Source organism: Varroa destructor, unplaced genomic scaffold (genome assembly GCF_002443255.2).
Source record: "Varroa destructor unplaced genomic scaffold, Vdes_3.0 BEIS01000003.1, whole genome shotgun sequence".
In the NCBI taxonomy this organism is placed as follows: Eukaryota; Metazoa; Arthropoda; class Arachnida; order Mesostigmata; family Varroidae; genus Varroa; species Varroa destructor.
This window is the reverse complement of record NW_019211456.1, coordinates 40,869,607-40,891,743: the sequence shown is the minus strand read 5'-3', so window position 1 is coordinate 40,891,743 and position 22,137 is coordinate 40,869,607. Positions and strand designations below refer to the sequence as shown.

Genomic DNA, 22,137 nt, shown 5'->3' with positions numbered 1-22,137 from the left:
TGACAATTACTTAGGAGGTCTATAGAGTGATCAGTCCAAGGCCCCTTCTGTAGCGCCTCGTGCATATGAAATACTTCGGGCCCCATTTACACGGAATCCCTACACAGAAGTCCAGAGCCAGCTTCGAATTGGCTCTATCAGCTTCTACGCCTATACGGTACTGGTCAGATTCGAACAACGGAGGCAGCTCTACACGCTCGAAATAGTAGGCGAGTTATTCACGATGGAACGAATTTGTTTAAATACAGACTAAATTTGCAACTTATCAGTTTTTGATTAAATACCGAGCAGGAAATGCAAGCAATCAGTCATCTCTGTGTCCCTAACCGCGATTAGTGATCTATTGTGTCAATATAAATATATTCGAGATTTTTTAGTGTAAACTGCGTAGCCTTTACTCACCGTACAGCTAGGACGGACACGGCAATCGTGTACCTTGCAGACTAACGACAAACAGTCGAGGGCATACTTCGTGAAGAAACGTGTAACACTTCTCTCTTAAACACTAGACGGATCATTTCTATTCCTATTAGCATTCTGGATTCAGTCCGTCCCACTAAAATTTGGCAAGATACCTTAATTGTGCACTCGAAAACTTGACATGACAGAGCTTCTTCCACAGGTTCTTCCTCGCATACGACTCGCTTATGCACGTAGGAGCCGACATGAAAACTGGCCAAGTCTTTTATATTTTATAGTACGCATTAGATAATTTTGCTAACAGACAACGTAAATAACAGCTAGATGATATACAAGTGCAGAGGGACAATATATTTGCATTTGTCGAAGTCGCTGTCCGCGGCTTTCAGTGAATTTTTAGCAATGATTTCATTACAGCAACCGTACGAACACTGCCAGCGATGATCGGCTAGTTTCAAAGTCACTTCGGGTAACAAACAGTCCTCTCGAACTTACTTGTTTTCCCTAGCTTAGACGCAGGACACCGGAGCGACACCACGCGGTCGAATGTTCTAGATCGCATAGTATCATGCAAAATCACTAAGTATTTTCTTTTCGCTAACACGTTTTCTAAATAAAGTCTTTCGGCGCGTACATAACGTGCACTAGTGAACGTGTCGGGTGTAGTTCCTCGGAGTTGTTGCACTTGAATTGTTACGGTGACGCAAAGGCCTCCTGGTGCGAGGAAGGTCCAATCTCATCAATATTTAGTTGCATTCTACTTTGTATTTGTAGCAATTGAGAAACATGGAACTTCACCGCTGATCGTTCATTTCGAAGTAAAAAGAAGCCTGCATTCGACACCTACCTAATACGTGAACGAATATTTTTTAGGTCAGTCCGACACAAACAAGTATCTGAACTGATTTAAAGATACAGGAATGATCTACCATGCAGACCTCTGCTCAAAAATACGTAAATAAAGATTATGTTCTCCGTTTGTTATAAGAATGTGAGATTTCAGTCTGATCGATGCTGGCTACGCGTCGAGCCTGCCGATTGTGTTCCGTAAATGTTTCCCTTAAAAAGGTATTATTTATTTAAGATAGAATCATCGTGACACTTTGCCCAAAGTAATTTAGTCATTTAGGCAACTAATCGTGAAACATCCAATGAAATGGTCTAGGCTCGAAACTGGTTGTAAACACACTTTGTGCCGTCCTGCAGCGGGCCGTCTGAGTGGACAGTATCAAGTATTTGAATTGGATCGGTGGAAATCGACGAAAAAATGCGCCAAAGCGTCCTGAACTGCATTACAAATGTCTGTAACACACAAGAAGCAACAGGAAATAAGCACACAGCAAAGGCACGTTAACGGCGTAATTCCTATCCCTTCATTATATATAAGGCGACGTCTTCGGACCTGCCGGTTCTTCCAAACTCGGAGGCAGCAAAGGAAATACACACGGGTTTCGACACCATTCGCGGATCAGGCGTTGACTAAACGAATAGTGTTCTGATATTATCTCGAACCTGTTCTAGTAGCAGTAGCGAAAGCTGTGTGAGACGATAAAACGATTGTACGGAACAGGATAATCCACATCGATATATCCACCTTTAGTAGTAGCTCGAACGTAGACACCTAGATGAGGACCACTTATTTAGAGTCTTCTCGGACACCGGATGATGATGAACAGTTAACAGTAAAATATGACAGTTAATAAATAATTTGTTTTTATTCATTCGTTATAAATATGAACAGGGAACAGATCTCTGTCAGTTGATTAACGATTGGGTGCCGTATATACTTACTAGCTGTCTTACGTCCATTGAGTCGCGCCATATTTTCCCACAGTTTAGTTTATCGTTATGAATCGTTTTGCACAACTTTCGTTTGAATTTGACGGAAAATCAAAAATCTACTCTCTATTATTTAATTATATATAGCTGTCACTTCGACTACTGCCGTGGCCTTAAATGAGTGTAAAAAATATTCATCGACAGATTCCGACATATATATATATATATGTGTTACAAGAAATTCATTATACACACACGACTTCACTTACATTTCATTGGCATTCGCTCGATTTCAGTGACTCGTTCATCACGCTGTTGAGAGTGTTGCACCATTTTTATACAATGCGTAAATCAGCGCGTTGACACAGAAAAACGTCAGTAAAATAGCTCAAATTCAACTTCTCCTTCTTTCATACTTCGTCATCATAACGGTCAGCTCATCCGAGCCACACGTCATCGTACAGCGGCCATTCTTATCCTAATAACGGTGTTTTTTTTTCTCTTTAAAATCAAACATGTGGCAAGTTAAATCATGATACTGTAAATACTTAACATGTTTACAGTAACAACGCCAAGTTTTCTAATGTTTATTAAAATTAATTACCCAACCAAACTAGAATACTTGCAGCTTGATAAGCGGAAATGTCCGATAAAGCTCCATGAGGTAAAAGTGTTTGTGCTCGACAGTCTGCAAATACCTTTGGTCGTAAGTGATAATTTGTCTTACATTATTTCGATTATTTTAATCGTATAATTAATCAGCTATTATAATAAAGATTATTATTTCTAGCGATAATATTTTACCGCTGTGATGTTGGTGCCAGTGCACAGCCATTTCCAAGCCCTTTGGCGTGAGTCGATACGCAATCTAGATCGATTGCCAATTCAAATTTAATAGGTTAGAACTCTCGCCAGCCAACGCGTTTGCACCGATGACCTTAAAATAATTTCCATTGTACATGGTTTGTTGTACATCTAAATAACGTAATAACTCCTTTTAGCACGCCCGTCTGCACCGCCTGTCACACAGACTACATGGACACCCTTATGCACTGCGCATGCGCTGACTTATCTTTTCAAAACGCGGCGTACCGATGTAAAAAATGTTTCTTCTTCTTTACTGAAAAGGACATCAAAGCAGAACCGTCTGACGCTAATCTGCGCTGGGACTAGTGCCGTTAAATAATCTACTTCGCCAATCTGCTCATTTATCAAGGACGACAGGAGTAAACCCGTAATGCTTGTGGCCACCGGGTCTCTAATAGTACACTGATTAAATGCGTATTTTAAGCTTCTCATTCTCAGTATTCGAGTTAGTGCTCGCGTTCTTATGAGGCTTGGTAGTGGTACCAATGTAGATATGCGGATGCAGAGCACAGGTGTAGTAAATGAAGTAATTCCGCTCATTCGGCAACTGAGTGCCAATCCGTACCAACGCAATCATACTGACACGGGTCTCTATACATGCGTACTAAGACTTAAACACGCAGGTACTTTAAACAGATGTGAAAAAAAAGAAGAAGTCAAATGACAAATCGACCTTACGATGACAATCAGTGCTCGCACCTACTTGGAGGCCGAACACATATAGGCAATACACTTCACTGAAGCCTTAGCCCAAGTAACACCTATACATGCTATAACAGGTAGGGGAAGTTAGTCAGATATCATCAAACAATAGCTATTGCTGCTGGAAAGTGTACACTCATACAAATTATACCCTATTCTCACAGGATCGCTTTGGCTCTTTGTATAGTCATTATATAATAATTCAAACGGTGTTGTCTTTTCAAGAATGAGAAAAACATGTAAATCATATCACATATAGGTTGATAGAAAGATCTAAAGGCAATGTTAAGAAAATAATGATAGATCCTCTGCTAAAGTCAAGCAGATTTCGAGCTAAACTTTGTTATCTGTAACGTTTCTATCCTAAGCTGTCACGTTCATTTTCCTAGTGCACGAGCGGTGTCCACTTCGCTGGGGGGTTCGCGTCGTCGGCCGTGACCGGAACGTTTGCTGGAATCGGCGTTGTCGGGCTCTGCGGTCGCCATTGCTTTCGTCGACCCGAGGAGGTCTTCACTAAAGGAGTGTTATTCATCACGTGAGTTGCATGTCCATTGTAGTTATTGTGGTGCGACATTGCCGAGTCGACTGCGTCCTCCGCACTCCATACAGTTTCCATTGAGTCGTGCAATCGCTCATCGTCCTTTTCGTGTGCGGCCATAATTGCTAAGATGCGTTCCTCAACATCGCCCAAATGAGGCCGCTGATCGGGTTCCCGATGCCAACACTGTGACATAAGCTCCCAGCATGCGTCCGAAAACACCGGTAGTCTGTTATGGCGTAGTGAAAAGTAAAACGTCAAAATGAATCCTAGATAAACCCGGTAATATAATGAGCAAGCAGCTCTAGCTATATAGGTTAGAAGTAACTGACAGTCATTTTTAGCTGTGAATTGCTAAAGGCAATTTGGTGAGCTAAATTGGTTTCCAGCGTACCTTTCGGGTCGGGCGCCTTTGCGCACATTGTTCCATAGGGAGTCTTTATTGGGACAGTCGGCAAAAATGGCTGGCAACAGTGTGCTCCCGGAGCACAAATACCAGAAGAGTATGCCGAACGCGTACGTGTCTACGCGTTTATCGTACTTCTGCGAGAATAACTCAGGAGCCATGTGAATAGGTGTACCCACAATCGAACCCGAGATCATGGCGTTAGGCTTGCAGAAGCCGAGATCAGTAATTTTAGCTCGATTTTTATTGTCCAAGAGGACATTTTTTAATTTAATGTCACGATGCATGAGTCCCTGTAGCAAATAACAATTTTTACGTTAGAATCTAATAGAATTGAATGCGCTATGTGCAGACATCTCAATGATAAGGCTCAAATAGGTTATTAGAAATAATTATATTGCCATCATACCTGGGAATGCAGGAATCGAATGCCCTGTACGACGTCTTGAGCGATCTGCATTCGGGTTAAGAACGGTAGCTCATTGTGAAGTGCCGTATGGAGATCTTGAGTAAGCCTGTCCATGACGAGTAGTACAGCGGGAGTGTTCGGCGCGTAATTGTAGTCAATTACAGAGCCGCGCAGCGGAACCAGTCTATGTTTTTTGCGTGAAAACAGCAAAAATGAAACAAAGTTATTTCCATTAGATAAAAAAAAATCGTAAATCATATCAAACACAAACGACTGTAGAAGCAGAACACGTTATGAATTGTCCGAAGTCTATAATTGTTTTTTTCTACATCATTATATATATATTTTTTTTGCTGTTTAGGGAAGTAGGCATTGATTTACAAATAAATTGTATCGTAATGCCCATATGATTTACCTTTCGTGAGGCGGCAGGGAGCGTGTGTAGAAAAACTCCATGGCGAGATCGTTCCAATGTTTATCGTCTGGAGGGACAACACTTTTAACAGCAGCCGGTCCCTTTATGCCCCACGTATCGCACGAGAATACCACTCCATATTGGCCCCGACCGAGTTCACGGCCAAGCCACGGCATTCCGTAGAGAATTGAGTCACGGAGAGACACCGCTTCGAGGGAATATCTGCAAATAAATTGTATGCATCTTTATGAATACGTGCATAGCAAGAAGAAAAATGCGCAGTTACCTCTCAGATACGTACTTGAATCTCACGAGCTGGTTTCATTAATGCGAACAAATAAGGGCTGCGTAGTATCTGCAAGTTCCACATAGCCAATATGGCTGACGCGCTAATCTCAAAAATAACAAATATCCAACGCCATCTAGTCCAATAAAAGAAATGATAAACGATCTACTTTACATACATACAACTATGTAATCACCTGTCGCAATTATTACAGGATCTATATAGGCCACCTTAGGGCCATCAGCCACCAGAGAAAATAGCTGCACTTAACTGAGTTGCAACTAGTAGTAAATAAGCCTAAAGATAATCATCGTAAAAGGTTTAAATGTGAAAATGGTTAGATATTTCATGGTTCCCTATGACTAGCACAGTCGGCGCAGATAGTGAACTTACCTGGCTATACGTGGTGCCAGTACCTTGCGAATTTTGTCCTTGTCATTTTTAATCATATCAATGCGTCCATCATGGTCAGCCTTTAACTTTGTCATAGCAGCCACGAATCTTTCATGGCTATTCCTCAGCCTGGTAACCAAAAACAAAACACTATTTTAGCTAACGACATGATGCTGACCATAGGCTATCCACAGTCTGACATGGGTTATTTACTTAGTCCCCGTTAACCGGAACACTATTTCAGTTAGGCTACAAATTAAGAGTACACTTGAGAAACAGCTGAATGATAAAGACACAAGTGATCTTTTATTTCATCATGTGAGTAAACAAGTAAGCACTTGGAATCTTCTGGATTATCGCTTACTTGTCGCGGAACTGAGCGCAGATACATCTAGCCAATCGTGACTCAGAGAGTGATTCGAGCAGACCGGCTGCAACACGTCGCTTCCATTCAGCGTCAATGCAAGGTGAACCTCGACCCGGAAAAACCTGGATGAACTGGCGCATTTTCTCAAGAAACACCCACAAGATAGAACTCGACGTCCGTACTGTCATTTCTAACTGCAATGCCTCACAGGATATACAGTGTAAGGATTGGTGAAGTACGGGCTCCACATTACCTGTTCCTCGTTCGCCATTCTAAGTAAACGACTATACTGAATCTGTTAACTCTATAACTATCGGTTAACTGTGTTGTATATAAATGAGTAGTCGTACCTGATAGGCAGCGTTGAGTATCTGACGCAATGCATGACTCGCCTGTAGGGAGTGGGTTGTGTCTTCGTTAAGTTGGCTTCCGCCTTGGAAATTTGTCCCCTCTAAGGTTGCTAGGCACCTTTCGAGAGTACCGACAAAGCTCTCCTTAAGCAGTGTCACTGACCCGACCAATTTATCCGCAACTGCCGAACTTAGGATGCTCAACACGAGGTCCTATGAAAAATAAAACCGAAAGAGTACTAGACCACTTCTTTTTTCCGCAGAGTCACACTGAGGTACAACTTGAATCTTAAAGCATCATACAAGTTCCATAACTGAAGAATATGGGTTTCTTGTCTGATCTGAAAGCTACAAATAGAACAACTCGTTTTACACAAACAACAATAATATATACACACTATAAAAGTGTTCCTATAAAATTGAGTTATAAACTAACCTGAATTTGTGCCGCGCACTTCTGTCGCGTGGTCGTCGTCGCTCCGTCAAGCTCGTCTCTGGGTACCATTGAAAATTCGAAGGTAGCGCACTTGTTCAGAATCTCGTCACGGAGATCTTCGATTGTAGTCGCTATCAGTAAACGAATTTCTTCTTGTTTATTGAGGGCAACTTCAAGCAATTTTTTGAATAGTTCGGCCTCTTTATCACGAGCGTACTCTATCCTTATCGGGGTAATGCTTCGGTCTCGAATAAATTCAAATACGCTCAACATGAACATATTAAGAACAGTTGACTGTATTTCATTTAACGCGTTGGCTCCATCAACAATGAGCCATTGTAGAACCCGCCTCATGAATAGGACGACACTGCTAGTGTTATTGCTGAAACGAATAGAACAGAGACAGTTCAAAAAGTAAGTTTTACTTCCCCCGTAGTTATTTCTATAAGAACTTGTTGCTGTGAAAAAAATGTTTCGTCGCAGATTTTCTTTGTCACTTCACTGATTAACTGCTTGAAATGAACAATTTTTTTTTTTATTTTCTACCAGATCTATAGTTGGTAAGGTTGTCCGTTGTGATAAGGAAGAGTAATTTACTTTTGACGTCAAAAAGCATTAGCGGCTGCCGCGTATGTCCGATTCAACTAGATTTTTTTAATGTCCCGATGATTTGTATGTGTCTTTTTTTTTTTAAAACACGTTACATAATTGTAAATCATAAAACATAAGGCCAATAGAATAACATTTTTTTCTCCTTTTTTATGACCTACTTGTTGGTTTGATTGCGGCCTTTACGTCCAGTACTCGTTTGTTGATGCTGGTTGGCGCAGCTCTGGCGTATTGCGTCCACGGAGTCCACGAGCATCGAACACGGCCCTTCGGAGTTAACCCGGTCAAGGACGAAGCCAAGGGCCTGTAACTGTCGAAATAGCTCAGACAACGTATGCGCTGAATGCTGTCGTCGAGCATGCTGTTCAGACTCAGTGAGATCGCACATGCAAGCCGAGTGGCCAGTCGATGACTTGACGAAAAGCACATGATCGGCACTGCCTAGCGTCAATTTGAGTTCGCGTAGCTCTTGCTCTTCCTGTAAAGAAGAACAAAGATAAAATCAGAGAACACTCTGTACGAATACATCTTCTTCTGTACTTGTCGTGCTGTAAAACAACGTTAAAATGTCAAATGCTAAAGGATATTTCGTGCTGACAGGGTTACTAGCGCTCTGGGTCATTACAAAGGAAGGAATTAAAAGTAATTTATATTGACAGGTATACCTATGCTGTATTTATACGGACCTTCGAGGAAAGGGACTCGTCTTGAACAGCGTAAATAACAATTGTTGGCGTGGATTGCCCGTTCGTTGCTCGCGACAGTGCCTGAGTGATCGAATCTTCGGATGGAGACGCTACAAGGGTGACGTCCTCGCGAAGTAGAGGGTTTTTCATTTTCACCTCAAGAATAGCTGTCCGTTTTGTTCGATCATCACATCCTACGTTTAAAGAAGCCATGCATCAGATCAATTACATAACAACAAGTAACCGTATTCAATTTGTTTTCCCCCTAGGAAGGTACAGTACAGCCATAAGAAACGCGTTAATTCGAGTTCTATACTATTATAGTTTTAATGTATATGTGCCCTGCGATACATAACTACTCTACGAAAAGCAAAATACGAAAGCCTTTCAAATTTCAGTTATTTCACATATTGCCACCTTCAATGAGCTTACCGTCGATGGTCAGATCAGCCCTGGGGATAGTCTGCCATGTTTGATCATACGCTGCAAGGTCTTCCATGAGGTCATAGGCAGAATCTGGTACCGTTAAGCTAATTTCTGTTTGTTGGCCGTAGGTGAAGCGCACCATTCTCCATAGTTCTTCGGGTCCGTGAGCTACACCACCGGGAAGAACTGGACTGCCGAAAAGTTCATTGATAACAGCTGCCTTAGCTGTACAACTGCGTCCTAGCACCACAATGGCTACTCGGCCCGCCACCGCTCGAGCTATCGTTGATTCCTGTTCTTCTGAGGGACGGAGGTGATTTACTTGTTCTGCACAAAAAAAATAGACAAGTTTCATCGTGTTCAAGAACGTTTGCCATTTAGTCAAAGTAAGTATTTATCAAACTCAAAAATTCATGCAGGCCTATGTTACGTGAAAAAAGCACAGCTAGCACCGGCTTCTACGGGTTACATTTCTACTGTCGCCTATTTCTTTCGCTAGCAGACTGTCGACTGAGTGTTCAGCTAAAACTGTTATGCGTGGGTACGTATACGTTATGAAGCGTAGAGATTACAGCGAAGGCTATAGTCTAAAAGAAGAAGAAGAAGAAGAAGAACGTGCCTTTCAGGATTCGATCGAAGGTTTCATAAAGAAAAAGGTCGATCCAGTAATCGCTGTTAAGTCAGTGCATATTAAGGTCAGACATACGCACACGAAATGAGTTACACTCGACAAAAAGCACAAGGTCGTCCCAGCTGATACGATATCGCGTTGTTGATTGTTATCGCTTTAATCGAATATTAGATTTTATCTGTTAATCTTAATGAAGTTTATATAATATATATATATATATATATATATATTAACTTTTTTAATATGTAATTTACCTTATACGTGTACAGAACCGCATGTGCCCGATTAGATTCGAATCGGAGACCCTCCGACCCGACCGCCTACTCTATCTTGCGGCAGTCAGGATTTATCGATCATATATTGGCGTATGCAAAAGCTCGCGTATGCATGGAAACATGTATAGCTGACGATTTATTTATACTACTATGACCCGTAAGTGTAACTGTAAAATAAAAAAGAGAAACGATAGGCGTAAAAATCAAAGCTAGAAATACCTTTGCTGAAGTATCCGCCTTTGATGACCTCCTCAATGGCGATTTTGGTGTCTTTGTACAGTCGCCTCAGCTGACGAGAATTTTTTGCGAAGCGTTGGCACTCCCTCGCCATTGAGAGACCAGTGGTCTCTGATCGCATTCTGAGTCGGCGCTCCCGACCTAGCGAAGCAGCAATAGAATGAAAACGTATTAGAAACACTGTTACAAGCGGTCCTTATGCGCCCTTTGTAATTTGAAAAATCCAGCTGCGTACTAAATGAGCACATCGATAATGTCTATCGTCGCATAACCGTCTATACGACTCCTACTGCTACTGGCTGTTAAAGCTATTATATAGAGTAACATGGACTGCTTGATATATGCACCAATATATCAGAAATAAGTCTGTTTCAAGCCTATAAGCATCACATATATACAGTAAAGAAAACCATTACATTTTGTATGATGGTGCTGGGCACGAGCGCGCCGTGTCGATGTTTGCAACTCTGCGGCACTGGTGCAGCGATCTATGATCTTGCAATTCATCTTGCGTCCCGATACGTACGCGAATCAATTTAGTTCGTTTGGTTTAATTATTTAAGAAAATTAAAAATTTTCTAGTGACCGCTAGCTGAAGAAACGATCCTTGTAGAATGTCATCAGCTATCCACAAACAATATCACTTGTCATGACTCGTCACTACAGACTCATGTAGTTGATAGCTCAATCATTTTTCTGTGCAGCTGCACCATGTTGACGGATTCACACGCTGCGTATGTACAAACGGAGACACTTCACGTATTAGGAAAATTAGCCCACCTGTACTAGTCACGTATTTCAACATACACGATATAAACAATCATTTATAAATTGGTTAATTAGTTCTATCCGAACAGCAAGGGTATTTTGTTTTGACAGAGCACCAGGCTTTGCTCTGCGTGGTGCAGCGGGCCGTTTCGATAAAGAGTAGAGACAACAATTATGCCCTATGCCCAGCGACGGCGCCCACTTTATACTGTCGCTGCAAGGAAGTTACCGGATACACTAATGGCTGCTGGAAATCTTGCATTGCGATACAATACGAATCTCTCCTATTTTCGAGGGAAAAACAGCAGAAAACGTGATTCTCTTTTGTTCTTAGTTTTGAAAGGTTTCATCTTTCTAGACGCCTTGCCACAACCACCATCATCGAATGAAACGGGAGCCGTCTAAAGCATTTGGGATTCGATATTGTAGACTGTGGGAGACGACGCTGCTCTCAATGTGAGTTTATCCGGCAAGGGATCTCCTCCCTCGTATTTGAGACGTGACAACGTAGAGGGGTCAGGCTACAACGGCAATACTCTTCTCGACCAGTCGAAGGAGAGCTGACAATGATGAAGATGGGCACATACGAATAACGAATAGAATTGAAGATATTTAAGTGTCTCAGAAAAGCGCTATCTCTTTTTACAGCTCTACATTAATTTGTCTAAATGTTGCCCCTCTGACTGCTTTCCACAGTGACTATAAATCGACGTTATGGTAACACGTCTGGCAGATGACGGCCATTAGTAGTCAGAGGCTACGGTGTCAACAAGCGGCAACGAAACGTCACCGCAAACAATATCGAGGAACGGTGGAACCACAGAACCGCACACACACACACACACACACACACACACAACAGCTTCCTCTTTTCGAGTTCCACTTTCCGAAATATGTCGGCGGAGCCGTCTACCTATCCCCTTCCGTCAGTTCTGTCAGCTCTAAGCTGTCAGTCGACAAGGTGACGCTGTGCAATTTACAAGGACGATATCGACGTCAGTGGCCTGTTATAATATAGTATGGGGCGAAAAAAAAAAACAGTGAAGTCACGATATATACTTTGGCTGAAGCGAAAGCCACTATGTTGTTTACTATGAGAGGCGCTGTTCGAAAGCACCGAATACTATGTTGGTGGTTGTGGAACCAAATCCTATGAGAATAGTGCCTAGTGCTGAACACTAGCCGACAGAAAGCTGCTCGCCTGCCTGCCTGCCTGCCTGGCTGAAAACTAACAGGTTTAACTAACAGACAAACAGACGGATCTCCTCCTTTTTCTAAATTGCGTTGTCTCACGCACGCGTATAGCTAGCGAACACTACACTCGAAAGTCGGTGTGATTTACCATAGACGGCTCCGTTAATCTATAAGCTAATGGCAACCTGTGTGCATTAGTAACAGTCCATTCTATACACTATGATTATCATGACAAATCGGCCAGTCAACTTTAGTAGTTGGCTTACCTAGGCGGGCAATGCAACGCCATTTATAGCACAAGACAACGTATAGCTATCGGTCCGTTGACCTATGTTCGCTAGGCCATCACTGTGTGAATCCATAATGGTTAACCTGGATTAAGAACATTTGTCGTAATCGCTTTAAGCACCTTCTCGCCTTAATTCCCTCCGTAGCCTTGATAGTGCGAACGAGCTGCGCGCCGCGACTATTGAATAGTCAGTCGCATCGACCGTTCGAGATCTCGCGGTTCACTCGCAGACGAGACAAGCGTCGATATATCAAACCCCGTTTGCTAGAAAACTTGCAAACCGCATATAGGGAAGCATTGCCAGTCTCGCCGTTACCTTTGTGTTTGGGTCAGTGAACGTTTATAGGTAAAAGGTTCAACACGTGAAAAGAATAAATGTCGCCGTGTTCGGGACGCTGCGTAACCGGTTCATGTCTCCTAGAAGTAAACTGCTGTACAACGTGGTAACTCAGTCAGCTCTAAGTTAAATATGACTCCTGTGTAGTTGAGCGGACCACACAGGTAGCGATAGTAGCAATAATGCTGACTAACTTAAAAATTAGTTTTTGCAAATTGTTCTTTCGTCAAGTAATTGCCTCTAAGGTTAGACAGGCCTTATTCATCTATGGTATGAGCAGCGCGCCCCCAAAGGATTTTTTTGGCGTCAACGTCTCCCCACAAATCGTCTAGACATATGTGATTAAATAAAATGTCCTAGTCTCATGACAAGAGATCAACCCAAGGTTACAGTCATGTGTAGATAATGCCAAGCACTCGTAGAGCATATCACGTAGGCTACGGATTTAAAACCTATGGGACGTATATTTTCCTTTTACCATTCGTATCTACCTTGTTTATTTCGAGGGCATTATGAAGCAGAAAATAAAAACAAACCTGCATTTGAAGAGTTCGCTACGGCGTCTCTAACTTTCGGATTCTATCCACATGGGAAACACGGCAAAATTGTTAAGTTGCTAACTCTGACGCACCCGACCCAAATTTTAACATTAATAGCGGAAAAGATACGAGGTCATTGAAGTATCAAGATAAGAAGACCTTTGTTGATAGTGGTCTTTCGTTTCTGTTAGTTGCTTAGTGAAGCGATGACGACTTCGGGACCATTCATTTAGATAGGATAAATCCGGTGAAGCATAGATTCAATCTGCCCTTCCAAAGAGAAAAGGACAGTCACCGGTTTCTTAAGGAAAGCAAAAAAAAAAAGGACAGTACCGAAGGCTGTATGATATCATGTAACTTATTCGCCGAACAAAATAGTGGCACTAAGAACTTTTGCATATAAGTGATATTAGCTGTACTTTTAACGGATAGGTCTAATTTGATAGACACTTGAAGTTACACCACATGGAGTGCTTGCGTAACCCACTGAGTTGAACATTTCGTTCACGTGAAATATCATAATTCGAAATAAAAGCCAAATAACTTATTCTGCTTTAAACTGTCAGTATCAACTTAGGGTCCTGATCTATTGACATTGTAAAGATGCGGAAGCCTTTAAGGGCGGATTAGTCAATTTTTTCGACCTGCTTCGCTATACCAATAGATATAGGTAACTGATACTTTATCTAGTAGGTATTTATCGCGCGACAACTAGAACGGCTGGTACCCCGTTGTTCGAGTACGATAATTTTCCAAAAAAAAATACATGGTGCAAGCTCAAAACATGCAAGATCTGCCTTCATTATGAGTACTGGTAAACACCACTGGCTATTTAATTTGACTCAAAGATTTAGTCCCATTGTGAGGACCTGGATAGTATGCAAAGACTTCAAATTACAACGCAGAGCACACATACTTAATCTGGGCATTAGCTAAATCAAGTATGTATTTTTTTTCAAAAGCTCATAAGCCCAAAGCTTTACGAAAACATGTGCCGTACCGCCTTTTCTAAAAATGGGCTTTTATCAAGGCAACACAATTGAAATTACCAGCTTATTCCTTTGATAACCTATGACAGAATATCTTTGTTGTGAAAAGACTCATTAAAAGAGCGTTACCACGGCGATCTCTCTCTCTCGATCACACCAACTTCACCACAATAAATATAATTAATCAGTGAAGCCCTTGTACACCCCAGATCCAATCTCCTCTTCTGCGGTACTGACCACGCTACACTATAATATACCGAGTTAGCCCCTTAGAAGGATACATCGAATCTGATAGATAACTTAATCCTATCATCTGCTAACGTATAGCTACCTAACTGTTAACAAAAAGATAGTCAACATTTTTTTCTCTTCGATCATACACAGACGCAGGGCCTGCGTAACTAACTAAACCTCGATTAGCTGTTGTGCTATCTATAGCAAAACAGACGCATTATACCTACATCTAGTAATTCTACTTAAAGAGGCAATTGACCAAACTTGCTTACATCTACTCTTTGAGCGGTTTAAGAACATGCACGATGCGTCTGAAAACGACGCGATTCGCCGTCACGTATTACGTCAATGGCACACAGTCACGCACAGTCGTGTCCAACTATGTTCATATAGCTGTTTTGGTTCGCTTTTGATGCTGCACAAATTGATAAACTTCATAGGGTACTTTAACGGCTTCAGAACGGTAGCACCCCTTTTGTACAATACATTAACACTAGGCAGCACAACAAAAACTCTCACAAAAGCTCAAGCGACCCATACTGCTCAATTATGCCGCTTTACAGTGATTTATTTGAAAGCAACAATGCTCAGTTGATCAACCAGTGGGAAATTCGACTGGCTACAACGATCAACGAACTGGTACAACGAACAGTAGCGGCGGTAAAAGCAACTATTAGAATTGTGGACAATTTTGACATTTCAAAACAACGGTAGCCACAAGTCATTTAAAAGATCAAGATGGCCCTCCTGTTGACGATGGTGGGATTGCCGTTGTTCCTCTGACGCGCGCGTCTTGCGACGCCGCCGAGTCCCACCAAAAGCCGCCGTCTCACAACGAGGTCTCGATTCACTCTGAGTTGGGTCACGATTGTGGGTATTATTTTATATATGCGTATCATGCTCTTGTCCCTCCCTTCCTACCTGCTTTTCTACGCCTATGTCCTTTTCATCTTGAAGCGATGTTCCTCGCTTTCTCCAGACGCGTGTTCTCTCCCCCGTCTACGTTGAGGGGTTCATTCTTTGGTTTCTAGTCCATCATCAATGGCAAGACAAGCCCACAAACGGACGGACGGACGGACGGACGGACGAACGGACGGCGTCAAGAAGGCGCCCATAGCGGTGCTCTGCTTTTGCCCGTTTGTCTGGCTGTATTCGTCGCCTTGTATCGTACCGGCATCGCGCGCACTACGAACGGGTACGATGACAGCCGGTTGAAAAGGTTCGAGAGGTCGTCTAGCCGCGAAGACACTGGTCGGTCGGGGGTCGCAAAGTAAACCGGTTTCTTCCGGCATCACCAGTTCTACCGTTATTGCTACCGCTACTTGCGATGCGATACATGCGACAGCAATAGATTGACGGATCATGTACTGGCGCCCATAGAAACAGATTCAGTTCTCAAAAACTGAACTAGTAAGCAAGAACGAAAATGAGTCTCGCATTTGAGACAAGAGAGATATTGGGTTGAAAAGGCAAACCGTAGGATTGCGTACATAACCAGGGCAAACGGTAACGATGAAGGGGGGCAGGAAGAGACGGGATTAAGTATATAGGCGAATAAGTTTCGAGAGTCTCGACAGCCAGAAAGGTATCTGGCTTTATTTGTTTTTATTGCAACTGCAATCTTCGGCAGTAGAGTTGAATTAGATTTATATAGACAGGCGTTCAATAAGAACACGGCAACGTTTCCAGCCCAGTATTCTCTGAAAACCCCAAGTCCGCACTAGGGCTAGACATCTATCGCAGGGAAACGTTGTGTAATATGGCCACTTTATAGACAAACACAGTCATCCCTAAAGAGTTGTTGAGCTTTGCTCGAGTTTCGCATATCCTCAGTTCAGATAGCGTAGAAATTTCAATAGAATATTCTGAGTTTGGTAGGTACATAATCATGTTCTAGCGTTATATTAGAGTGGTTGAATGAATGTTAAGATTATTATTTAGTTTCTCAAGACGTTCTATTTATGTAAGCTATGGTCTATAGCCTCTCCTGTGAACACCCGTCAATAGCTCACTGCGTTAAGTAGAGTGATTATAACCAACTAACGTGTTCCATTTATTTACTTAATGAGATCTCAAGGCAGATTTTCCATTTCCAGTCGCCGAACACCGTAGGATCTAGACACAGGCAAATTCCCTTCTAACGAAGACAGTTACAGATAATTAATCATTTAGCCAAACGTAGGCGTAAGTGCGTAAATATGTTTAACAAATGCAGACAACAAGCGACAAATACACGCTTGGCTTGTCGCCTTGGCCTTCGTGCCGGCTGGACGCACTCAAAAGGGCGCGCACGGAACATCGCGTTGAGAAACTGCTACGCTGACGCCATGAGCACCATCCGTAGACAACAGGAAGCGTTGTCGCGGTGGACTGACTGGCCTAGCTCTGCGATGACATCATTCATCAACACTGCCATCGTGGCCACGAGCTGATGGACTATGTAGCTCAAGCCTTCGGGCAGGACCACCGGAGGCAGCAAAGAACGATGACAGAAGGCACCAGCTGTACTCATCACGGAGGAGCCGTTGCAACGAGTAACGAGCTTTGGATTATTTGGATCATACTTCCCTCTCCTGGAACAGTTGGACCGCACTGCCTGCTGCTTCCTGAAACGTTCATATGTCAGGGATCGCGGCTCTCCGCAAGCGTACTCTACGCACTCACTTGCTACACTACAGCAAACTTCAGGATAGCACCAGTTGGAGACTGGTTTTGTCAATTAGTAACATATCTAACGCATTTAGGCATTCACTTTATCTCAATTTATTTACTATTGCGGATTTTGATATAATTTTTTCATTGCTAACATGGTATTTTCTTGAGAGAGGAATAAATAGAGTTTCAAACAAGTCTGCAATATAACGATATTTCTATAGTTAGACGCAGTGTAATTTTCGTACAATACATCCAGTTTCAGCACAGAGTCTTTCACCCCATATACCCGAAAGGCCTCTCGATAATCCGTGCCATAGCGCCTATTCTTTTTTTACTTGCACGTTTATCATGCGCATTAGCTTACGAAAGTCCTTTGTGATGAAAGCAGGTTACATAACCTGATTAATTTTGTCGATTGACGAAACGTGTAACGCCCTATAGCCGATTCAAAGCCGACTACTGTTCTAATAGCGGTATCGTGCGCCAAGTTGATAAATCAAGCCGACCGCCATTTGCAGCGATTCCAGCGAAATGTTATTCCAACAATCACAGACAGCGCCATCTCTTGCGCTATCTCAATATCTTCTTCACACTATAATCATCTGTGTCACGTGAAAATACTGTGCTGCCACCGTCCGGATTTTTGCACAACTAGCCAAACGCAGTCAGTCGACGCATGAAAGGCTGCCGTATGGCGAACCTCAAACACTAGTATGTTGAATTATTTATTTCCTATTCCGCAACACTTCAACGGAACCGCGGACCCGATACACAGCAATCTACGCTTCTATCACTGTTAAACTATGAAGTCTTCGGAAAAATGGCTATGCTTGATCAAGCGATTTCCTTATCTTCAAACGCATCGTGTGCTCTAAACAGATACTATATATACAACATATATACTACTATACAACAATGTGCGCTAGCTGGCCATTACGAGCCCGCGGTATAGACTCACCTAGCCCGCAGCACTGAATCTGCGCATTGTTTATACATGGATACATGTGAGAAGCATATCAAGGGTTCGACATAACGTTCATGTGTCATTTTTCTGTCCTTTCCATTGGCTAGGGTTACCATAGGCCTCACTCTCGTATGGTTGGCAATTGATGGGCCTTTGATTGGCTGCAGCAATCTTGTCTAGTTGAGGGCCGTAAACAGCGGAAACACGGTTTACATAGTAGCAGCAGCAGCAGCAGCGTCATGAGCAGTGTCAGACGCATGATGGACGCCATTTTGTTGCGCTAATACTGTATAGCCATAATACGAAATATACAAGGCGGGCAGTAATGACAATGACACCTTAATGTATTCGGACTAGCGTTTATGCTAACGAATGCAAGCGTACGCACAAGCAAGCGAACATGGGCGGAACTGACGAGGCCGCTGTGCTAGTAGACATCGAGGGCACCCATGCGAACGCTAATGTCGACATCGTGCCATCTTGACGCTAGCCGGCAACGGATGTCTCGAATTCGACGTTCGGCTCTTCGCCGTTTGCCGCTTGCTGACTGTTATTGGCCGGCCAATTGAAATATAGGGAATTCTACAAAAAAATTCGACTGCTTTTGCAGCCGACAGAACAATAACAGCTATAACATTTACAGTCGTAGATGGGTTCGAACAGAGCTCAGAGACAATCTATCACGACACATCTCTTATTTACATACTCATCCAAAAAAGGTTTAGACAGATGTACAATAGAGTAGCGGTTAACATTATCAGTTGGTGTACGTGCCGAGACGACATGAACGTTACAGATAGCAGAGCTAGATAGTAAAACGCATGTGCCATATCTAAGTGACTTATATCAAATAATAATAGTATTTCAATATGTTCATATAAGTCAATTGTGTTCACTTGAAGTATACATCTATGATAATTTGTTTTACAAGCCAATCACATCCGCCGACAGCGGTTTGAAGGCAAAATGACCCCGTTGCTGGCGTACACATCCTACGGCTACAGGCAGGCTCAGAATCATTTTGTCCGACACTAGAAATGTCCGTCTCCCCTATATAGAACACTGCGAAACGCCAGTAATGCTACATCGTCAGTGCTACATTCGCGACAGATTGGAACTTACCGAAAAACTGTAACGCATATCGACCTTTTGCGTGACGGACCACGCAGCGAATTCAGTTCTCATAGATAAAAGACATCCTTAAAGCATCAGCTATTAATGTACAAAAAAATTCATGACAAGACCACAAAATTCCACGGGTGATGTAGTAGATGTCTTCAATTGTCACTGTTCCTTTTCAATGTTGCCAGACCTAAAGCGTCACCATCCGCCATCATTTATGGTCAGTCGGCATAGTGAACAATAGAGTTTAGTCCAATTTTACTTTGTTTACTTTTGTTACATTGTTTTACAAGCCATAACAATAATGTAGAACGACATGCTGCCGATTCTCTGAGAATGCGTTTTAGGTGAAATCTTGAAGCTTGTGCTTGCTTTAGCGGAACACAATACTGCAACAACTCGAGTGTCTTTGCAGCATCACTTAATGGAAAATAAAAAAAACTTTGCCCCATTTGATAATTTGCCCCCCTGACGCGAATTTCTTTGTAGTGACCATCCGGCCGATGGGAGTGATGAGGTGGCTGCTGTTCTTTTAAACGAAAAAACCGCACATGGTTTTTTTGTAGGGTATGTTATCACATCACCTCTCTTTTGCTTTGTTAATTCCGAAGCCAGCACCCAGTGTCATCGTGAAGTAACAAATTCTATGCCATGTTTCGCCTTGTGTCTTGAAAAGGCCAAATAGTATTTTATGAACTAGATAAATACATTTCTATAATACACTAGGAGGCAATCTCAAGCGACGGGTACGTCGCGCCCTCTGCTTACAACAGTTTCAAGTGGACCAACCGTCTGCCCAGTAGTTCGAAGTGTATGAACGTTTTAACAGTAGCCGCTGTATCGTCATCAGGTTCGACCTGTCAAGAGCTGGGGGATACCGTACGGCTCGTATTGCCCTCGCAAACTTTAACGAGCAGCTGGCTTCCTTCTATCGAATCGACAGTAAGTTCTCTCACGCTTCCTTTGCCTTGTCTATCTACCTGTAACAAACGAATCTCGTTGATATGTTTAGACGTGGTAGGTCAAATGGCTGCACATTAAAGTTATGCGTGCGTGCTCGCGCTACCAGGACTGAACAGGAAATAAGTCGGAAAGAGAAAACCCTTAAGAGCACATGCCTACGTACTCACTTTGCTATGGATTACCTTCCAGAAAAGCCGATGTTCATTTGTCTACTAATACCATAGTCCCCGTGTATGCTGGTATCACCAACTAGACTAACGGCAAATGTGCAAGTTTGTATGTATGATCAGACAAAGCATACGGCTGAACGCGTTGTCTTGTCATAATGAACAGACAGCAGTTTCTGGAAGTAAAATCTAATTCGAAGAAAATAGTAAAAGATTGTCTTTCTGTTCCTCCTTATGAAAATCTATAGAAGTAGAGGCAAAGCACTCTCAAAACTAGTAGTTTCTGTTGGTTTGGCTAAACAGTCGTACCATGGGCGCCTGCAATTTCTATCGCTTTTTCAACTATAATTTTGCAACTAATTAGTAAGACTTCCTGCTTTTATTGTGAGCTAGTCAATTGTAAGAGCTGCGCACTTAGACTGGTTAGCATAGTACCTGCATTTATCGACAAGAAAAACCTGTCTAGACATGTCAGCAAATCCTATCGTACCCATGTCCATTCTGGAAAATGTCGCCCGCGTACAATCAAAGGCGCCACATCGTCGGCGAGGTTTGTTAGCACCCCAAAATATTGAGATAGTAGCTTCATCATGTTCCCCTGTCGACTTACTCTGCTGAGAGTAACGGAGGTGTTGGAAAGGGTTCGGCAAGATACAGAAGAAAAAGTACATCTGAAAGGGAGTAGATGACTAGTTAACAGATTTTGCAAAGATTAGATTTACGGGCAACGATAGTGTGGATCGCTATTAGATGCAGTGAGTTAGAAAAAGAAACACGATTCACGTAAATAAAACAGCTGGTGGACCTCAAACAAAACGCGATTTGCCAAAACGATACTCGTTTAGAGAAAAGATGTTGATATTAAACGGAAAATACAGAAAAGACTGTCGCAGGTGTAAAATAAGAGCTTGGTATATTGCAATCGCGGCAACGAAAGGGATACAATGGATTCGCCAAGTGACTTTTTTTCGGTTGGAACAAAGTACCATTAGTTTTCAGACAAAACCAGGTGCAATCGGAACTGTCCTGACCTGTCTGTATCCAGGTTATCAATAAGTAAAGTAAATAAATTACATTACTTTATCTTTCTACTAACTTTCTTACTAAATATTTATAATTAATAATAATAATAGCAATCTAGTAAAGCCATAAAGAATAAATTGAGTGTTTTTTATGATTTCACTAGATTACAAAAGTCAATTTCTTCCTCCAATTGATATTCTGATCGCTTGAGCAGACCGTAAACAATATGGGCGACTACGAAACCCCCAGTTTATAAGAAGTATATCTAGCATATTATTTGGGCCACTAATGTCTCTTTAATCCTCATCGATTTAAGTGGGATAAAATGGTCTAACGAACGCCAGTATAATTCAGCGCTGGTCGTCTATGTGAAGCTCTTGCCAGTGATGCGACCGTTTCTAATGTTAGACATCAGATGGGACTGCGTACGATTACTCTAGCGCTTGTGTCGCCTTGAAGTCGCCACGACGACGAGCTCGTAACCGACGCTATGAGACACGACCAAGGTGAAAAAAGCGACGCGATATTTGCTGACCAATTTAGCTCTTATCGCACGGCCCCGTTGTTGTTTGCCTTGCCAAATTTAAACTGCAACGTTCATTCTATAATCGAATCTTTTGTTGTTTCTTCATGAAGTACATTTTTGATCCTTGTACAAGCG

General features: G+C 42.4%; 2 protein-coding genes and 1 long non-coding RNA gene across 12 annotated transcripts in view; 1 reads left to right on the top strand and 2 right to left on the bottom strand.

Annotated features, from left to right (window-relative positions):
- Nucleotides 1–997, bottom strand: part of kst (spectrin beta chain, non-erythrocytic 5 kst) — a 77,085-nt gene extending 76,088 nt beyond the window's left edge. Inside the window, exon 1 of one of the 2 annotated variants that reach the window (XM_086983571.1) lies at nt 916–997. In XM_086983571.1, coding sequence (XP_086839697.1) covers nt 916–982 — 67 coding nt within the window. In that variant the 5' untranslated portion in view covers nt 983–997. The other variant, XM_022799796.2, reaches the window with a different exon arrangement.
- Nucleotides 998–1,133: 136 nt separating this feature from the next.
- On the top strand, nt 1,134–2,127 carry LOC147756949 (uncharacterized). The gene is made up of 2 exons (XR_015323720.1): nt 1,134–1,293; nt 1,409–2,127. It is a non-coding gene; the product is annotated as an uncharacterized LOC147756949 (long non-coding RNA).
- Nucleotides 2,117–22,137, bottom strand: part of LOC111247328 (dual serine/threonine and tyrosine protein kinase-like) — a 31,087-nt gene continuing 11,066 nt past the window's right edge. For 4 of the 9 annotated variants that reach the window (XM_086983577.1, XM_022798115.2, XM_022798112.2 and 1 more), the window contains exons 2-13: nt 10,215–10,373; nt 9,096–9,416; nt 8,664–8,857; nt 8,139–8,455; nt 7,369–7,750; nt 6,933–7,145; nt 6,580–6,776; nt 6,216–6,344; nt 5,537–5,758; nt 5,122–5,305; nt 4,701–5,005; nt 2,117–4,535 (exon numbers count right to left, since the gene is read on the bottom strand). In XM_086983577.1, the coding sequence (XP_086839703.1) occupies nt 4,154–4,535; nt 4,701–5,005; nt 5,122–5,305; nt 5,537–5,758; nt 6,216–6,344; nt 6,580–6,776; nt 6,933–7,145; nt 7,369–7,750; nt 8,139–8,455; nt 8,664–8,857; nt 9,096–9,416; nt 10,215–10,373 (3,005 nt within the window). In that variant the 3' untranslated portion in view covers nt 2,117–4,153. Of the gene's footprint in view, nt 4,536–4,700; nt 5,006–5,121; nt 5,306–5,536; nt 5,759–6,215; nt 6,345–6,579; nt 6,777–6,932; nt 7,146–7,368; nt 7,751–8,138; nt 8,456–8,663; nt 8,858–9,095; nt 9,417–9,708; nt 9,875–10,214; nt 10,374–10,648; nt 10,963–14,854; nt 15,571–20,112; nt 20,132–20,943; nt 20,963–22,137 lie in introns of those variants that run through there. The other 5 variants (XM_022798110.2, XM_086983579.1, XM_086983578.1 and 2 more) reach the window with 5 other exon arrangements.